A 19,823-nucleotide genomic window follows, 5' to 3' on the forward strand; every position below is an offset into this window, starting at 1 on the left:
CAGCGAGTTCCACACATCAACCACTCCCTCTGTGTGGAGAACCTCCCTCTCAGATCCCCTGTAACACTCCGTCCTCTCACCTTAAACAAGCCCTCTATACCCCTACCATGGGGAAAAGATTTTAACTACCTACCCTTATCTATGCCTCTATCGGGTCTCCCCTCCCTCATTGCTGGGAAAACAAGCGCAGCCTCTCCAATCTCTCCCCATCTCTGCCTGGAGGTCAGTGACCAGTGGTGTTCTGCGGGGATCTGTTCTAGGACCCCTGCTTTTTGTGATTTTTATCAATGACTTGGATGAGGGTGTGGAAGGGTGGGTTTGTAAGTTTGCTGATGATACAAAGGTTGGTGGTGTTGTGGATAATGTAGAAGGTTGCTGTAGATTACAACAGGACATTGATAGGATGCAGAGCTGGGCTGAGAAGTGGCAGGTGGAGTTCAACCCAGAAAAGTGTGAAGTGATACACTTCAGGAGATCAAATTTGAAGGCAGAATACAAAGTTAATGGCAGGACTCTTAGCAGTGCGGAGGAACAGAGGGATCTTGGGGTCCACGTCCATAGATCCCTCAAGGTTGCCACGCAGGTCGATAGGGTTGTTAAGAAGGCGTATGGTGTGTTGGCCTTCACTAGTCAGGGTATTGAGTTCAAGAGCCGTGAGGTGATGTTGCAGCTCTATAGAACTCTGGTTAGACCACACTTGGAGTATTGTGTTCAGTTCTGGTCGCCTCATTATAGGAAGGATGTGGAAGCTTTAGAGAAGGTACAGAGGAGATTTACCAGGATGCTGCCTGGATTGGAGAGCATGTCTTATGAGGATAGGTTGAGCAAGCTAGGGTTTTTCTCTTTGGAGAGGAGGAGGATGAGAGGTGACTTGATGGAGGTGTACAAGATGATAAGAGGCATAGATCGAGTGGACAGTCAGAAACATGGCTAACACGAGGGGACATAATTTTAAGGTGATTGGAGGAAGGTATAAGGGGGATGTCAGGGGTAAGTTTTTTACACAGAGAGTGGTGGGTGTGTGGAACGCACTGCCGGCAGAGGTTGTGGGGGCAGATACATTAGGGACATTTAAGAGACTCTTAGACAGCCACAGGATATAACCCTGTTAGATATAACCCTGTGCTGTACGCTCTTCTATTTACAAACCCCAGAAGCTTTTTCTTAACTATTCCCTCAACATCTTTCTCATATGGCACACAAGGAGGCCATTTGGCCCACCAAGCTCATGCTAGCCCCCCGAGCTTTCTCATCTGTCCCTTTACCTCACTTATTTTCCCACAACCTGTTCTCTCTGCCACACCTACTCCCCCGCCGCCCACCTACACGAGGGGCTAATTTACAGCCTCGTTGGGGTGTGGGAGGGAACCGGAGCACCCGGGGGAAACCCATGCAGTCACAGGGAGAACGTGCAAACTCCACACAGACAGTGCCAGAGGTCGGGATCGAACTGGGGTCGCTGGAGCTGGGAGGCAGTGGTTTTACCAGCGGTTCCACCTTGTGGCTCTCAAGGCTTTCAGGTTGGGGCATTGAGTGCAGGCGTTGGGAAGTTCTGCTGCAGTTGTACTAGATGTTAGTGAGGCCTCAGTTGGAGTATTGTGCACAGTTTTGGTCACCCTGCTATAGGAAAGATGTTGTTAAACTAGAAAGAGTGCAGAAAAGGTTTACCGGGATGTTGCCTGGACTTGGGGGCCTGAGTTACAAGGAGAGGTTGTGTAGACGAGGACTTTATTCCCTGGAACGTAGGAGATCGAGGGGTGACCTGATGGAGGTATCTAAGATCGTGAGGGGCATAGACAGGGTGAAAGCACGTCACCTTTATCCCCGGGAGGAGGTGCTAAAACAAGAGGGCATCGGTTTCAGATCAGAAGTGAGAGATTTAAGAGGGACATCAGGGGCAGCTTCTTCACGCAGAGGGTGGGGCGTATTTGGAACCAGCTGCCAGGAATGGTGGTTGAGGCGGGCACATTTAAAAGCCGTCCAGGTAAGTCCATGGATGGGAGAGGTTTAGAGGGCCGTGGGCCAAATGCAGGCAGATGGGACTAGCTCGCTGGGCAACATGGTCGGCATGGAGGAGTTGGGCTGAAGGGCCTGTTTCCGTGCTGTAGGACTTAGCACAGGTACATCCACGTCACCCCGTTCCTGCTCACCCGTCAGGATGGAGCCGAAGGCAGGGCAGGTGGATCACAGGGAATCCTCCAACCTCGGGGGGGGGGGGGGGTCAGCCCAGCCTCACGGGGGCAGGAGACTGGAAGTGCGTGGCGGAGAGGAGGGAAGCTTGAGGGAGGGGGTTCCATCAGCAAGACGGAGCGATGGTCAGTGTGGCGCACGGCTGGGGACCGCAGAGGTGGTTTGGGAGGGGTGGGGGGGGCGCGCGGGGGTGGGGAGGGCCAGGAGGTACCTGAGTGTAGTCCTATCCGGATCCGGACCGGAACGTCTGGCATGTGCCGCATCTTGAACGTGCCGATGCTGCTGAGGATGTCCAGCGACATGTTGGAGATCTCCGCCGCGTGCCTGTTCTCGTTGCGTGTGGGGAGCCCGGACGCCACCATGTAGGCGTCTCCTATCGTCTCCACCTGGGGGCCGGGAGTCAGAGAGACGTTACCCTGCCGGAGGCCATTCGACCCATCCCCACTGTGCTGGCAGCCCCAGAAATTCTCCGGTCTTGTCTTGGCATTTCCCCTTTGAGACCTCTTCCCTTCCCAAGGACGTCCCTTCCAAGGATTCGACAGAGCGTTGAACAGTTAAACCAAATGGCTTCTTAGTGGCAGAGTCAGAGAGTCATTCAGCAGGGAAACAGGCCATTCGGCCCATCAAGTCTGTGCCAACCATCAACACCGATCCCATTTCGTTCCCATCAACCCCCCCCCCCCAGATTCTACACCTCACCCACACGCAGGGGGCAATTTACAGCAGCCATTTAACCCACCGACCCCGCACATCGTTGGGATGTGGGGGGGACCCGGAGCATCCAGGGAAAACCCACACGGTCACAGGGAAAACGTGCAAACTCCACACACACACACACACCCCACACACACACACACACACACACACACACACACACAGCGCCAGAGGTCAGGATTGAACCCGGGTATCTGAAGCCGCGAGGCAGCAGCTCGACCCACTGCACCACCCTCTTCCTGTGTCATAAATCGGAGCATGGTCGTAAGGAGGCAAAAGGCCATTCAGCCCATAAGTTTAAGGTGAGGGGGAGAGAGTTGAAAGGAAATTTATGAGGCGTTTTTTGTTTTTACACAGAGAGTGGTGGGTGCCTGGAACGGGCTGCCAGGGGAGGTGGTGGAGGCAGATACAATAGAGGTGTTTAAGAGGCATTTAGACAGACACATGAACAGGCAGGGAATGGAGGGATACAGACCATGTGCAGGCAGATGTGCAGTTTAATAGCTGGCACAGACATTGTGGGCCGAAGGGCCTGTTCCTGTGCTGCACTGTTCCACATTCAGGCAGCATCCTTGCAGAGAGAAATGGGGTTAATATTCCTCAGACCTGGTCAGTCTCTCGTACACAGCGCCATTGACTGAGTGGACGAAACGTTACCCAACACACTCTCTCTACCCCCGTCCCAGTTGAGAAGTGGTTACCTTGTAGACATCATGTGAGCCAATGATGGCGTCGAACAGAGTGTAGAGGTCGTTGAGAAGGTCCACGACCTCGATGGGATCGCTCATGGCAGAGATGGTGGTGAAGCCAACGATGTCGCTGAAGTAGATGGTCACCTGCTTGAAATGCTCGGGCTCCACAGGGTCACCTGTCTTCAGCGCCTGGGCCACAGAGCTGAGAGAGAAGAACCGGCCATGAGGATTGGTGCTTGAGGTCATGTCCCGATCACAGCTCAAAATAATGGGGATGAGGTTGGCCTGACGGGGAGATGTACATTGGCTTCTTGGTGTAACTGAAACCAAGGCAATGCAAGAACTACGGGTCATATGGGATTGGGTGAACAAAGTTAGTCTTTGCAAAGTCGAAGATCATGGAAGCAGGAGACAGCATTTGGCCTCTTAAGGTGCCAAGCTGATCCAAGGCCTGATCCTCATCCACAGCCGAGCTGATCCTGGTCTCAGCTCTGTTCTCCATTACTGTATGGAACCAGAAGAACCAACTCCCCACGTCGCCTCCTTCACATTCAGTGACTCCACCTCCCCACTCTCACAGGGCAGAGAGTTCCATCTCCCTGACAGAAGAAATTCTTGATTATGATGCCCCTAAGCTGGGAAAAAGACTGACCATCTACCCTGTCTCTGCCTCTCGTAGTCTGATATCAGGTCACCCCTTTTCTGATAAGATAAGATATCTTTATTAGTCATGTACATCAAAACACACAGTGAAATGCATCTTTTGCGTAGAGTGTTCTGGGGGCAGCCCACAAGTGTCGCCACGCTTCCGGTGCCAACATAGCAGGCCCACAACTTCCTAACCCGTACGTCTTTGGAATATGGGAGGAAACCAGAGCACCCGGAAGAAACCCACGCAGACACGGGGAGAACGTACAAACTCCTCACAGACAGCGGCCGGAATTGAACCCGGGTCGCTGGCGCTGTAATAGTGTTACGCTAACTGCTACACTACCCTGCCAGTGAACCTATGCCTCGTAGTCTAGAATCCCCCAAGAGGGGGATCTATTTTTTTTACTGGTTTATTGTTGTTGCATGTACTGAGGAAGGTCATCGGTGAAAGACGCCCTTTGGTCTGCCTGAAGCTCGTTGGTCTCTCAGCCCTGTGAGATGTCCGTAGGGGAATGCTGCTGACCGGCACATTCCAGGCTACAGGAGTACGCGCTGAGGGACGCACTGAAGCTGGGTGCAGCCAACGCAAAGGCTCAGTGGGGAAGGACTACAGTTTAGGGTTCTTCTGCCACTGGAGAGGGAGGGATGCGCTCAGGTGAGGAAGCCCCTTAAATATTGTAAATATGGGATTGGGATAGCACCTCAGGGAGCCACACGAGTGGCATCAGTGCTGTGCTTTTTTATATATATAAAAAGGTAACACTAATGATTGATCCGAACATGAATGTAAAGGTTTGCACTGTTGTATTGTTGTATATAGTTTGCTTTTTATGATGAATAAAATTTATTTTGGAATAAAAAAATTTGTTTACTGGTTTATTGTTGTCACATGTACCAAGGTACAGTGATTGGAATGATCTGTCTAGGTGGCATGCAAAACAAAAGGCTTTTCACTGCACCTCAGTACATGTGACAATAATAAACCAATGACCAATAGCAGAGGTGCCAGCCTCAAAGTGTGCTCCCAACACCAGGCGAGGGTCTTGAAGACCCTGCCCACTGGCTCAGAGGCTCGTCAGGGAGCTCAGGGGTTTGTCGGGGGGCCCAGGTACCAAGAGGGCTAGGACCCACTGTTGAGCCCAGTGGCAGAAGTGGAGCGGAGGACACCGAGCCAGCCGAGGAGGGCAGGGACTCACGGCGGAAGCATCTGCGTCAGGAGCCGGTCGGTCTTCTGCTTCTCGACCTCCAGTTCCTCGGTCCTCTCTCGGATCAGATCCTCCAGGTTGCTGGAATACTGCTCCAACATCCGGAGCATGGAGTCGATGATGTTGGTCTTCTTGCCCTTGTTGAGGTTCTTGAACTGCAGGGAGAAAAGGGCAGGGGTGGGACATGGAATTGGTGGATGTGTGAAGGGGGGGAGGGAGAGAGGGAGGGGGAGGGAGAGAGGGGGAGGGAGAGAGGGGGAGGGAGGGAGGGGGGGAGGGGGAGAAGAGGGGGAGGGAGAGAGGAGGGGGAGGGAGGAGGGGGAGGGAGAGAGGAGGGGGAGAGAGGGGGAGGGAAGGAGGGGGAGGGAGAGGGGGAGGGAGGGAGAGAGGAGGGAGAGAGGGGGAGGGAGAGAGGGGGAGGGAGAGAGGGAGGGGGAGGGAGAGGGAGGGGGAGGGAGAGAGGGGAGGGAGGGAGAGAGGAGGAGGGAGAGAGGGAGGGGGAGAAGAGGGGGAGGGAGAGAGGGAGGAGGAGGGAGATAGAGGGGGAGGGGGGAGGGAGTGAGAGGGGAAGGGGAGGGGAGGGAAGGAGGGGGAGGGAGAGGGGGGGAGAGAGAGGAGGAGGGAGATAGAGGGGGAGGGGCGAGGGAGGGAGGGGGAAGGGGATGGGGCACAGGGAGGTGAGGAGAGGGGGAGTGAGACCGATGGGATAGATCCCCTGGGAACCAGCATCGACACAATGGGCCGAACAGCTTCTTTTCTGCCTCAGGGATAAAAGAAGCAAAGAAAGGCCACTCTGCCCTCGAGGCCAATCTTCTACCTCAGCCCCACACTTTGGCACTGAGCCCTTATCCCTCGATTCCTTTAACAACCAAAAGAGTTAAACATGGAACAGTAGAGCACAGGAACAGGCCCTTCGGCCCACCATGTCTGTGCTGAACACAATGCCAAATTAAATTAGATCCCTTCTGCCTGCACGTGATCCACGTCCCTCCATTCTCTGCACATTCTTGTGTCTGTCTCCACTGTCATATCTGCCTCCACCCCACCCCTGGCAGCCCGTTCCAGGCACCCACCGCTCTCTGTGTAAAAAACTTGCCCCACACATCTCCTTTAAACTTTCCCCCTCTCACCTTCAATGCAAGTCTTCTAGAATTTGACATTTCCACCCTGGGAAAAAGATTCTGGCTGTCTACCCTATCTATGCCGCTCATAACATTATAAACCTCTATCAGGTCTCGCCTCAGCTCCAGAGAAAACAACCCAAGTTTGTCCAACCTCTCCTCATACCTCATGTTCTCCAATCCAGGCAGCATCCTGGGGAACCTCTTCTGCACCCTCTCCAAAGCCTCCACATGTAACGGGGCGACCAGAACTGCACGCAATACTCCAAGTGTGGCCTAACCAAAGTTTTATACAGCTGCATCACAACTTCCCGACTCTTATACTCAACGTCCCAACCAATGAAGGCAAGTATGCCGTACGCCTTCTTCACCACCCAGTGACTGAACTTCCAGCACCCTTACAGAAATGTTTAAAATTACGAGGGACATAGATAGGGCAGATAACAGTCCAGATTCCAGTGTCTGCAGTCTCTTGGGTATAAGTATGTCTGGAACGAGCTGCCAGAGGTGTTGGAGGCAGATACAACTACAAGGCATCTGGACGGTGCTTCGATAGGAACAGCAAGGAGGAATTAGAGTAGATAGGGATCAAGGTCAGCACGGAGGAGGTGGACCGAAGGGCCTGTTTCTGTGCTGTACCATTCTGAGGGATGGGACCGGTGCAAGTTCTGGTCGAGGGAGACGGGGAACGAGGGCTGACCTGGTCGAAGATTTGCTCAAAGGTCGGTCTCCTGTCCGGCTGCTCACTCCAGCATTGCCTCATGATCTGCACGCACTCCACGGGGGCCTGGTCCACCGAGACGGAGGGCCGACACAGGGGTGGCGGCTTCTGCACTTTCTTCACGATATCTGGAACGAGACGGGAGTGAGCTGCCGGGGCTCCCAGCAAACAATTTCCCGGGGGGGGGGGGAGGGAGGGGGAAACCCTCCTTTGGAAAAGAAACCACCTGCTAAAAACCCTCGTGTAACAAAAGCACCATCACTGCGAGCAGATTGTTAAGGGGGTGGGGGGCAGCGTCGGAAATACTCAGAGGGACACAGGCCAAACGCAGGCAGATGGGAATCTTGGTCGGCATGGACCAGTAGAGCCAAAGGGTATTTACTACAAGGTCACAAGACAAGGGAGAAGAAGTAGGCCATTCGGCCCATCGAGTCTGCTCCAAAGAAAAGAAAGGGAAGAAGAAAAAGAAAAAGAAAAAATAAATGAGAAATGGGGGAATGTCCATGAGAAGAAGAAAAAAAACTATTCCTTTCTCACCCCAATTTCCAGCCTTATCCCCATATCCTTTGATACCTTGACTAATTAGATACCTATCTATCTCCCCCTTAAACACCCCCAATGATCGGGCCTCCACAGCTGTACGTGGCAAAGAATTCCATAAATTCACTACCCTCTGGCTAAAGAAATTTCTCCTCATTTTTGTTTTAAACGGGTACCCTCTAATTCTAAGATTGTGCCCTCTGGTCCTGGACTCACCCACCAAGGGAAACAGCTTAGCCACATCTACTCTGCCCAGTCCTTTCAACATTCGAAATATTAATCAAGGTATTGAGTATAGGAGTCAAGAAGTTATGATTCATCTCTATAGAACTCTGGTTAGGCTGCACTTAGAGGATTGCATGCAATTCTGGTCCTCCCACATTCCAAAGACGTACGGGTTAGGAAGTTGTGGGCGTGCTATGTTGGCGCCGGAAGCGTGGCGACACTTGCGGGCTGCCCCCAGAACACTCTACGCAAAAGATGCATTTCACTGTGTGTTTCGATGTATATGTGACTAATAAAGATATCTTATCTACCTGTCACTACCTTGTGCCCACCCCACCTCCCCTATTTTGTCCACCTATCACTGCTCTGGATTTTCCCTCCCTATATATCAGGCTTCCCCTTTTCCTCTCTTCAGTCCTGAAGAAGGATCCTGACCCGAAATGTTGACTGCCTGCTTTTCTCCACGGATGCTGCCCGGCCTGCTGAGTTCCTCCAGCATCGGAGTGTTTTTTTCACTTTGAGCCCAGATGTCTTGGCCAATCCATCCCACCCTGGCGCGGTATCGAGGGAGCCCCCACTCGCCGTCCCCCCCACCCACGCCCACGGTTGGAGAGGTCTCGTCAACAATGGGGCATGGAACCAGGATCGGTCCGCTTGCTCCCTCGTGCGGCCTGCTTGTTTGAACGGAATGGGGGGCGGGGTTAGGGTCCCGTGGTCGACCCAAGGACGACACCAACAAAGTCAGAGACGCTGGAATCTTGGAGCAACACACAAGGTGCTGGAGGAACTCAGCAGGTCAGTGGGAAATAGACAGTCGACGCTTCGGGTCGGGACCCTTCACCCCGAATGGAAGGAATCATTTGTGCCTGGGATCTTTCTGTGTATGAATCAGATGCCTGTCACGGGTGGGGGAGTGTCGAGGAGGGGCGATGTGAATTAAAACTGGAGCAAGGTTCAGCAAGACTCAAGTTTGAGGGGGCAGTGAAGGGGGCCCAGACAACTCTCGAGGAAGGAGGGTCCGAGCACAAGGGGGCATTCTCCACCAATTCCCCCCCCCCCCACCAACCGTCGGCCTTACCGCTGGGACTCAGCTCCAGCATGGAGAAGGGAGGGCCCCGCACGATCAGTTCCTGCATGATGATGGAGAAGCTGTAGACGTCTCCCCGGAAAGTGCCCTTTCTCTCCAGGCGGGGGTCTCGGAGAAGTTCCGGTGCTGTCCACAGCCGATCTAAGGGAACAGGGAGAGAGAGAGTGTGAGAGAGAGTGAGTGAGAGAGAAAGAGAGACTGAGAGAGAGAGCGAGAGAGTGAGAGAGGGAGAGAGAGGATTGGGACATCACCCGAGCCAGTTTTGTTGTCACACGTACCAAGATACAGTGAAAAACTGGGACAAGAGATTCTGCAGATGCTGGTATCTGGAGCAACACACCCAAAGTGCTGGAGGAACTCAGCAGGTCAGGCAGCGTCTGTGGAGGGAAATACCTCCCTCCCATTCCCCACCTCCTTTATTCCATGGTCCACTCTCTTCTCCTACCAGATAAGCATCTGGAGGAATTTAAAATGGAGGGATATGTGGGGGGAGGGGTTTAGGCGAGGTTTAAAGGTCGGCACAACATCGTGGGCCGAAGGGCCTGTATTGTGCTGTACTATGTTCCTTCTTCAGCTCTTTGCCTCCTACCAATCACCTTTCAGCTTCTCATATCTCTCCCTTTCACCCCCCTCCCCCACCCGCCTACCTTCCCCCTCTCACCAGGACTCACCTGTCACCTGGACTCACCTGTCCCCTGCCTGCGTGTGCTCCTCCCCCGCCCCCGAACTTCTCATTCTGGCTTCTGCCCTCTTCCTTTCCAGTCCTGATGAAGGGTCTCGGCCCGAAACGTCGACTGTTTATTTCCCTCCACGGAAGCTGCCTGACCTGCTGAGTTCCTCCAGCACTTTGTGTGTGTTGATACAGTGAAAGACTTTTGTTTGCATGCTATCCAGACAGATCATTCCGAACTATGGTGGTCAAGTGTCCAGCTTATTGAACAGTTCCCTAGTACAATAAGATGGACTCTTGACCTCACAACCTACCTCGTTATGACCTTGCACCTTATTGTCTGCCTGCACTGCACTCTCTCTGTAACTGTAACACTTCATTCTGCATTCTGTTATTGTTTTCCCTTGTGCTACCTCAATGCACTGTGTAATGATAAGATAAGATCAGATATTTATTTATTAGTCACATTAGTACATTCCGTTATGGTTTTTACCCTGTACTACCTCAATGCACTGTGTAATGAATTGATCTGTACGAACGGTATGCAAGACAAGTTTTTCACTGTACCTCAGTACAAGTGACAATAATAAACCAATTCCGGTTAAGTACATTGAGGTAGCACGAAGGAAATAAACACAGAATGCAGAGTAAAGTGTCACAGTTACAGAGAAACTGCAGTGCAGGCAGACAATAAGGTCAAGGTCATAACGAGGTAGATTGCGAGGTCATGAATCCATGTTATCGTTCAATAGTCTTATAACAGTGGGATAGAAGCTGTCCTTGAGCCTGGTGGTACGTACTTTCAGGCTTTTGTATCTTCTGCCCAATGGGAGGGGGGAGAAGTGAGAATGACCAGGGCAGGACAGGTTTGATTACGTCGGCTGCTTTCCCAAGGCAGCGGGAAGTGTGGAGCAAGGCAGGTTTTCATGGATATGTCTGAGCAGCGTCCTACCTTCTGGGCTGGGCGTCAGCCACGCGACCTTCTGCACCTCCAGCAGCTCATTGTAGCCATAATCTGTGATCTTCAGCACAAACCTGCCGTCCACCACGCAGTTCCGGGACTTCAGCCGTCCGTGGACCAGGTCTCGGTGGTGGAGGAACTTCATGCCCTGTGGGGAGGAGGTGCCTTTGTAAACCACAACCTGCTGCACACGTTATCGGGACCGCCAAGTTGGTGCATGCTTGGTCTCCACACATCGCAAGATGTAGGAGCAGAATTAGGCCACTCGGCCCATCAAATCTGCACTACCAATCATGGATGATTTTTTTTCAACCCCATTCTCCCCATAACCCTTAACCCCCTTACCAGTCAGGAACCTATCAACCTCTGCCTTAAATACACCCAATGACTTGCCCTCTGTGGCAACAAATTCCACAGATTCACCGCCCTCTGGCTGAAGAAATTCTTCCTCATCTCAGTTCTAAAGGGACGTCCCTTTATCCTGAGGCTGTGCCCTCGGATCCTGGACTCTCCCACTGATGGAAACATCCGCTCTATCAGTATCCGGGAGGTTTCAATGAGATCCCCCCTCATCCTTCTGAACTCCATTGAGTACTGGCCCAGAGACATCAAACGCTCCTTCTACATTAACCCTTTCATTCTGGGAATCATTCTTGTGAGCCTCCTCTGGACCCTCTCCAATGCCAGCACATCCTTTCGTAGATACAGGGGCCCAAAACTGCCCACAATATTCCAAGTACATACACAGCACACAGACACACAGCCATGGAGGATTATAGAATGGTTACAGCACAATCGGCCCATCGAGTTTCTGCTAGCTCTCCACAAGTTCCGCCCCCAGCCCTTTCTCCATCAGATTCCAGCCACACACGGAGTGACCTCCCTGGCAATTCCCTGCCCCTTTACTTCATGCCCCTGATCTCCAGTCCTCGGAAGACGCAGAGGTTACAGGAGCAATCCCCAGCATTTCCTTCGGTACAACCTCATCCAGACGGGTTTAAAAACTGGGGAGCATCTGGCTCCCAAAACATAACTGACCCATGATACGGGGCGGCCCCGGGCAGAGTAGGGGAGAGGCGGAAGCCCGGGTTCCAGGGAGAGAGAGAGTCTGTGTGTCTGTGTCTGCATGTGTACCAGATTTATTATGACTGACTTAGATGACATGAGTGTGTTTGGTGGCAGCAGCACAGTGCAGGGACATAAAATTAATGTAAATGATGAAAGTAAATATAGTGCAAAAAATAATGGGTTGGTGGGTTAATCGGCCGCTGTAAATCGCCCCCAGTGTGTGGGTGAGGAGTAGAATCTGGGGGGAGTTGATGAGAATGTGGGGGGAATAAAACGGGATGGGTGTAAATGGGTGGCTGACAGTCAGCGCAGACTCGATGGGCCGAAGGGCCTGTTTCCTTGCTGTACGACCCCATGATTCAATCCAACACTGGGGCTCGAGAGGGACGAGGGAGGCTCACAAAATATTGGTTAAAAAATAGATGAGGCAGGGGCTGAGGGAGATGTGGCCGGGGAACACTGACTGGTATTGGTGGGTAAGATCCCACAAACACCAGGGAGACGGTGGGCTGTCGCTGAGGAGTAAATAACACCAGGGATAACACCATCATGAAACAGCGTATCCAAGGGAGGAGATGGAGCCTCACACCATGTGGCACTCCGTCAGCGCTGCCTGTTATTCATTATTTATTCCAAGGATAAAGACATCATTTACTGTCTGTCCATAAATGCAATGAGGAGGCAGTTATATGTGTGGGTCTGGGGTCGACATGTGTGGGTCTGGGGTCTGGAGCCTGAGGGCACGCACCACCAGACTTAAGGACAGCTTTTACCCCACTGTGACAACACTACTGAACGGTTCCCTTAATACAAATGAGATGGACTATGACCTTACAATCTACCTTGTTGTGACCTTGCACCTTATTGCACTGCACTTTCTCTGTAGCTGTGACACTTTACTCTGTACTGTTATTGTTTTTACCTGTACTACCTCAACGCACTCTGTACTAACTCAATGTAACTGCACTGTGTAGTGAATTGACCTGTACGATCAGTTTGTAAGACAAGTTTTTCACTGTACCTCGGCACAAGTGACAATAATAAACCAATACCAATACCAATTTAAACCCAGACCAGTTAAGGACACTTGTGATCTAAATGGGTTTGACAACAATCCTGAAAACTGATTTACAATCTGCCGGAGGAACTCAGTGGGTCGAGCAGCATCCGTGAGGAGGGAAAGGAATTGTCGATGATGCAGAGTTTCGACGACAATTCCTTCCTTACTTAACTTTCTTAGAAGGTTAAGGAGGTTCAGCATGTCACCAAAATCTCCAACGAACTTCTGCAGATGTGCTGTTGAAAGTGTCCTGACTGGTTGCATCACGGTCTGGTACAGCAATTCCAATGCACAGGAACGCAAGAAGCTGCAGAGAGTAGTGGACTCTGCCCAATACATCACGGGCACATCCCTCCCCACCATCGGTTGTATCTACAGGAGGTGCTGCCTCAAGAAGGCGACATCCATCATCAAAGATCCCCACCATCCGGGCCGTGCCATCTTCTCACAGCTCCCATCGGGCAGGAGGTCCAGAAGCCTGAAGTCCCACACCACCAGGTTCAGGAACAGATACTTCCCTTCGACCATCTGGTTCTTGAACCGACCGGCACAACCCTAATCACTGCCTCAGTACAGCAACACTGAGACTTCTTTGCAGTGAAATGGACTTTTTGTTATCCTAATTGTTCTTGCAGTTGTGTTATTTCTTGTAAAAATCATGCATAACTTATACTTACTTTATGCTTTTCTTGTGAATGCTGCTTATCCGATGCTCTGTGCCTGTGATGCTGCTGCAGGTAAGTTTTTCATTGCACCCGTGCACACATGGACTTGTGCAGAAGACAATAAACTCGACTGTGACTTTTTATACCACAGATGTCGCTCGACCCACTGAGTCCCTCCAGCGGACTGTCTGTGCTCCGGGTTCTGGCATCTGCAGCCTCCTGTCTCTCCCGAAAACTAACCTGTTTCCTCTCTTGCGACACACAAAAAGCTGGAGGAACTCAGCGGGTCAGGCAGCATCCGTGGAGGGAAATGGGCAGCCGACATTTCGACCCAGCACCTGCAGTCTCCCTCTTGTTTTGTCTCTGAGTTCTTGATCCTGAATGATCAACTGGGTTTCTCTCCCCACAGACGCTGCCTGACCTGCTGAGTGTTTCCAGCATTTTCTGATTTTTCGAATTTTCGGCATTTTCCTTCACAACAATCCAGTGACTTCATGGTGCAACAGGTGTGAGATGGGTGGGGGGGGGAGAGAAACAGGGTGGAGGAAGGTGGGACGCAGTGTTACCTTGACCAAGTCGAGCAGGAGGGAGGATTTGAACATCCAGTCGAGTTTCATGTCCACATTGGCGATGAGATCCTCCAGGCTACCCCTGGAGCAGTGCTCGGTGACAATCGCCAGGATGCCACAGTCGAAGAACAGGCTGAGGAAAGGATTCACGTTCTCGTGTCTCATCTGCTGGATCTACAGGGGTGAGAAGCATCACAGCTCGGCACAGAGAGGCCATTCGGGCCGACAGGCTGGTGCTACGCACCCATCCACACCCCAACCCCCCCATCAACGTATTCCACCACACCCCCCTGCCTCACAAACCACCTCCCTCTCTGGGTCTGCCTCAGGTCTAACTCTCCAAATTGTCTCCAGAGGAAGGGGGGAGGAAGAGAGAGAGAGAGAGTGGGGAGAGAGAGAGGGAGGGAGGGAGAGAGAGAGGGAGGGGGAGAGAGAGAGAGGGAGGGGAGGAGGGGAGAGGGGAGGAGGGGGAGGAGGGGGAAAGGGAGGAGGGATGAACAAATAACTGTTGGAGACAGAGGGAGAGGTGAGGTGATGGTGGAAGGTGAAGGGAGGGAGGTTACAGATGGGAGAGGAGGGGGAATGGGGGGACGGGAGGGGGAGCAGATGCCGATAGACTGACCCCACTGTGAATTAATTCTGCTGACCTCAGTAACACACCGGAAACCAGTCCACAAGTGGGACCTTTCACTCCTGCTCCCAACACCCACCGGACGCATCAGGAACTGACATCCCGAACCCCAGGACTGCAGACACTCACTTTTGTGAAAACAATCTTCGTGGATGACCGGATTTCGACAAAGTTCCCGTCTGTAATCTTCTTCAGCCACACCCAGTCTCCCTGTGTTAAACCAGGTTAAACCAATCATTAGGCCCACAGGAGACAGCCATTCAGCCCATCAAGTTCCTGCCAGCTCTCAGTCCTGCCCCTACCCTGTAAATTATTTCCCTGGTTAATGCATGAACGTCGATGGCAACTCCTGCTTTGGAAAGTTTGTCCTTTCAGTTATTGGGCTCCAGTGACCAGAGAGAGCGCGAGATAGCGAGGGCGAGAGGGAGGGCGAGAAAGAGAGAGAGCGAGAGAGGGCGAGAAAGAGAGATAGCAAGAGAGGGTGAGTGAGTGTGAGAGAGAGAGAGAAAGTGTGTGTGTGTGTGTGTGTGTGTGTGTGTGTGTGTGTGTGTGTGTCGATTATCCAATTAACCCACCGACCCCACATGTCATTGGGATGTGGGAGGGAACCGGACACCCGGGGGAAACCCACACGGTCACAGGGAGAACGTGTAAACTCCACACAGACAGCGCCGGAGGTTCAGAATCAGATATGTTTATTGTCACCATACACCAGGTTGCGGTGAAATTCCTTGTTCACGTGAAGCTCACAGAGTAAATGGCAATAATAAATACAATGAGAAACGGAAAACAACAGAGGGGTGCGGAGATTGTAGTCAGGATCGAATCAGGGTCACTGGGGCCGTGAGGCAGCAGCACTACCTGCTGTGCCAGGAGTCGCAGCGTAGGAACAGACCCTTTGGCCCATCAAGTTTATGCCTACCATTGAGTGCCCATTGATAGTAACCCCATTTACCAGCACTCGATCTGCAGCCTACTCTGCCTTGGTGATCCAAGTGCTCGCCCAGATGCTTCTTAATGAGATTCAGGATCGGAAAGGAACATTAATAGGTTACGCGAGGTCAGAGAATGGGACCAACATTGTGACATACCCAGCCTGTCCTCTGTGGAACGATAGCAGGAGAGAAATTTCCCCATGGTCACTGGAGCTAAAGGTGTAATTTATTGGTGGCTGCGGGGCTGCATGCTGCGGAGCTGCGTGCTGCAGAGCTGCGGGGCTGCGTGCTGCAGAGCTGCGGGGCTGCGTGCCGCAGAGCTACGATGTTGAACACAATGGCTACTGTTGGACAAGTATCCAGAGGCAAGGACCAATGATCGGGAGATACGAGTTTGGTGAATTTAAATCCAAGCAACTCAATAAATCTTGAATAAAAAGCCCGTTTCGGTAGCGGGGACCAGGAACGCACTGGATTGTTGTAGAAACCTATCCGGTTCAGGGAAGGAAATTTGCCTCCGTAGCCAGTCTGGGTTTATATGTGACTCCAAACCTCCAGTGATGTGGGTTACTCTGAAATAGCCAGGCTCAGTCCAGCACGGAAACAGGCCCTTTGGCCCACTGAGGCCTGCTGACCCTTAACCACCATTTACACTAATCCTACCCTATTCTATTTTATTCTCCCCACATTCCCACCAATTCCCCCCAGAGTCTATCCCTCACCCACGCACTGGGGGGGCAATTTACAGCAGCCAATTAGCATCCACCCCACACATTGTTGGGATGTGGGGGGGAACCGGAGCACTCGGGGGGAGACCCACGCGGTCACAGGGAGAACGTGCAAACTCCACACACACACACACACACACACACACACACACAACCTCTGCCAGCAGTACGTTCCACATACCCACCACTCTCTGTGTAAAAAACGTACCCCTGACATCCCCCTTACATCTTCCTCCAATTACCTTAAAATTAAGCCCCCTCATGTTAGCCATTGTCGCCCTGGGAAGAAGATTAATAGGGTCTCCATTGGTAAGGGGGGGGGGGAGGGTTACGGGGAGAATGGGATTGAGAAAAAAAATCAGCCATGATAGAATGGTGGAGATTATGGGCCGAATGGCCTAATTCTGATCCTGTATCTTTATGGAAGAAAGCCTTCCATTATTTTAAAACCCTCTCTCAGGTCAGACTTCTCTGAAGAGAAACAAGCCCAATTGACGTGCTCACTGCGGCAGCACAGGAGGGTCTAATCCTCGGGGAATAAATGGGACACAGGGAAAGATCACGCTGGTTGTAAAACACCGGTTATCTCCCAGCAATGGAAAGCCAGACACCTACCTCATAAATGGCCACGTTCGTGTTCTCCGCAGTTAGCACCATAGCACTTTTACCAGAAATGGAGTTCTTGGGAGTCTTGGTACTTTTGAAGTCGGAGACACTTTTACCACTGACGCTTAATTCGTTCTCCCCGTTGAGTCTCTGGAAGCAGACAGCAACAGATAAGACAAGATTTCTTTATTAGTCACACGTACGTCGAAACACACAGTGAAATGCATCTTTTGCGTAGAGTGTTCTGGGGGCAGCCCGCAAGTGTCGCCACGCTTCCGGCGCCAACATAGCACGCCCACAACTTCCTAACCTGTACGTCTTTGGAATGTGGGAGGAAACCGGAGCACCCGGAGGAAGCCCATGCAGAAACATGGGGAGAACATACAAAGTCCTTACAGACAGCGGCCGGAATTGAACCCAGGTCGCTGGCGCTGTAAAGCATCATGCTAACCGCTACACTACTGTGCCTGCCCAGGACAGAGAGGGTGAGAGAGAGACCGTCCACGAGAAATGCCCCTACACCAGCACTGTGTCAAGGTTGACAGGGCAATCTTGAGGGGCTGTCTGGACTAGTCCTGCTTCTATTTTGATGTGTTCTTGTCTGAAGAGGTAGAAAGATCCCAGGCGACAACGCTTTTATTCCTGTCCCCACTGATGGAAAACAGTGGTGTTTCCAGGAGCTCTGATATTTACATCGTATAGAAAACCTCCCACCTTCTTGACAACAAATCACTTACACTGCCCCCCACCCCCCACCTCTCTAATCACACGCTGAGCCATTCAAGGTGCTTTGTGGCAAGGCCAGCACCTATTGCCCATCCCCAATTGCCCCTTGAGAAGGTGGGGGTGAGCTGCCTCCCTGCAGTCCTTCTGGGGAAGGTGCTCCCACCTGAGCAGTGAGTTCCAGGGTTTAGACCCGGTGACGGTGAAGGAACGGCGAGATATTTCAGGATGTCAGGCTGGTGTGCAACTTGTGGGCATGCTACATTGGCGCCAGAAGCGTGGCGACACTTGCGGGCTGCCCCCAGAACACTCTACGCACAAGATGTATTTCACTGTGTGTTTTTCAGTGTACGTGACTAATAAAAAGAAATCTTAAAAACCTGCAGGTGGTGGTGTTCCCCTGCACCCCGCTGCCCTCGTCCTTCCTGGTGGGGAGGGGTGGCGGGTTTGGGAGGTGGTGTCGGAGTAGCCTGGGCGAGTAGCCGTGGTGCTTTTTTTAGACGGTGCACTCTGGTAGAGGGAGGGGGTGCTTAGGAGGGTGGACGAGGTGCTGCTCTGTCCCAGGACGGTGTGGAGCTCCTCAGGAGTTGCTGGAGTCGCATTCACCCGGGCAGATGGACGGTGTCCCGTCACACTCCTGACCCGTGTCTCTGGTGGGTCAGGGACTGAGTTACTCTGCACAGAACATCCAGTCTCTAAGCTGCTCTCACAGCCACAGTGATTATGAGGTCAAAGTCAAAGTTGAGCTTATTGTCATCTGCACAAGTCCATGTGTGCACAGGTGCAATGAAAAGCTTACCTGCAGCAGCATCACAGGCACAGAGCATCAGAGGCACAACATTCACATAAATTATACAAGAAAGAACACATTTAGAACAAAGTCCACCGTAGTGCAAAGTGGTCCCAGTGCTGCTATACTGAGTCAGTGATTAGGGTTGTGCCGGTCGGTTCAAGAACCGAATGGTTGAAGGGAAGTAGCTGTTCCTAAACCTGGTGGTGTGGGACTTCAGGCTTCTGTACCTCCTGCCCGATGGGAGCAGCACACTTGTGAAATACGATCTGTGGCAAACATTATGGGCAGCGAAGGGTGGGAGTTAAGTCACGAGACATCAGAGTGGCACCCAAACGTTAGGCCAACAACTTAAGAAAAGAGCTTCCCCTACCTTCCGGCTGAGTTGTGCATTGATAAACACCAAATCGTCCATGTTTAGAAGAAGCTTGTTGGAGCCTTTCAGGAGGTAAACCTTCTGGATGTAATTCCTGTGGAAAACGCATTGGCATTGAACATTGGATGGTTATTTGACGCCAGCCCTCCCCTTTGTTCAGTCTGCCTGCCGCCAAGCATGGCCTAAACCAATAACCCTGCCCATCTCTTCCCCTTTGGAAGATGGTCCTTCTTGTTCCTTCCCAGATGGGGCCTCCAACTGGGAAGAGGGAGAATTGGGAATTTCACCACCATCTTCACAGCCAGTGAGGTTGATTCTGGAGTGGGTCACTGATGTAACTTGGCACAGTTACAGTCACGGTTACTTGGCGCAGGGGCACAGCAGGTAGAGCCGCCGGCTCACAGCTCCAGGTGCACGCATGTGTGCGCGCGTGTGTGTGTGTGTGTTTGTGTGTGTGTGTGTGTGTGTGTGTGTGTGACTGAGTGCATGTCCGTGCGTCCGTGTGCATGTGTCTGCGTGTGTGTGTGCGCGTGTAGTTTGCACGTTCTCGCTGTGACCACGTGGGTTTCCCCCAAATGGGGTTGATGGGTTAATTGGCCCCCAGTGTGTGGGTGAGGGGGAGAATAAAATGGGATTAGTGAAGCATTAGTATCAATGGGTGGTTGATGGTCAGTACAGACTCAGTGGGCCGAAGGTCTTGTTTACGTGCTGCCTCTCTCCATCACTTGGGAAAACCTGCAGCCAATGTGGCCATAACAGGCTCCCAGTTACAGTGCTTGGGCAGTGGTCAGATCACCTAACCTCCTGATTCCGAGCTAACCTATGTTAATATGTGTGTGTGTGTGTGTGTGTGTGTGTGTGTGTGTGTGTGTGTGTGTGTGTGTGTGTGTGTGTG

The 19,823-nt window shown here is 52.2% G+C and overlaps 1 protein-coding gene across 1 annotated transcript in view; it reads right to left on the minus strand.

The window, feature by feature from the left end:
* The window catches only part of LOC127586527 (retinal guanylyl cyclase 2-like), a 40,184-nt gene that overhangs the window by 8,813 nt on the left and 11,548 nt on the right, over nt 1-19,823 (minus strand). Inside the window, exons 5-14 of the mRNA XM_052044541.1 lie at nt 18,926-19,022; nt 17,049-17,189; nt 14,900-14,980; nt 14,137-14,313; nt 10,769-10,925; nt 9,138-9,287; nt 7,274-7,422; nt 5,444-5,607; nt 3,606-3,798; nt 2,402-2,576 (exon numbers count right to left, since the gene is read on the minus strand). Coding sequence (XP_051900501.1) covers nt 2,402-2,576; nt 3,606-3,798; nt 5,444-5,607; nt 7,274-7,422; nt 9,138-9,287; nt 10,769-10,925; nt 14,137-14,313; nt 14,900-14,980; nt 17,049-17,189; nt 18,926-19,022 — 1,484 coding nt within the window. The remainder of the gene's footprint in view (nt 1-2,401; nt 2,577-3,605; nt 3,799-5,443; nt 5,608-7,273; nt 7,423-9,137; nt 9,288-10,768; nt 10,926-14,136; nt 14,314-14,899; nt 14,981-17,048; nt 17,190-18,925; nt 19,023-19,823) is intronic.

The sequence above is a fragment of the Pristis pectinata genome, chromosome 37 (assembly GCF_009764475.1).
Source record: "Pristis pectinata isolate sPriPec2 chromosome 37, sPriPec2.1.pri, whole genome shotgun sequence".
Taxonomy (NCBI): domain Eukaryota; kingdom Metazoa; phylum Chordata; class Chondrichthyes; order Rhinopristiformes; family Pristidae; genus Pristis; species Pristis pectinata.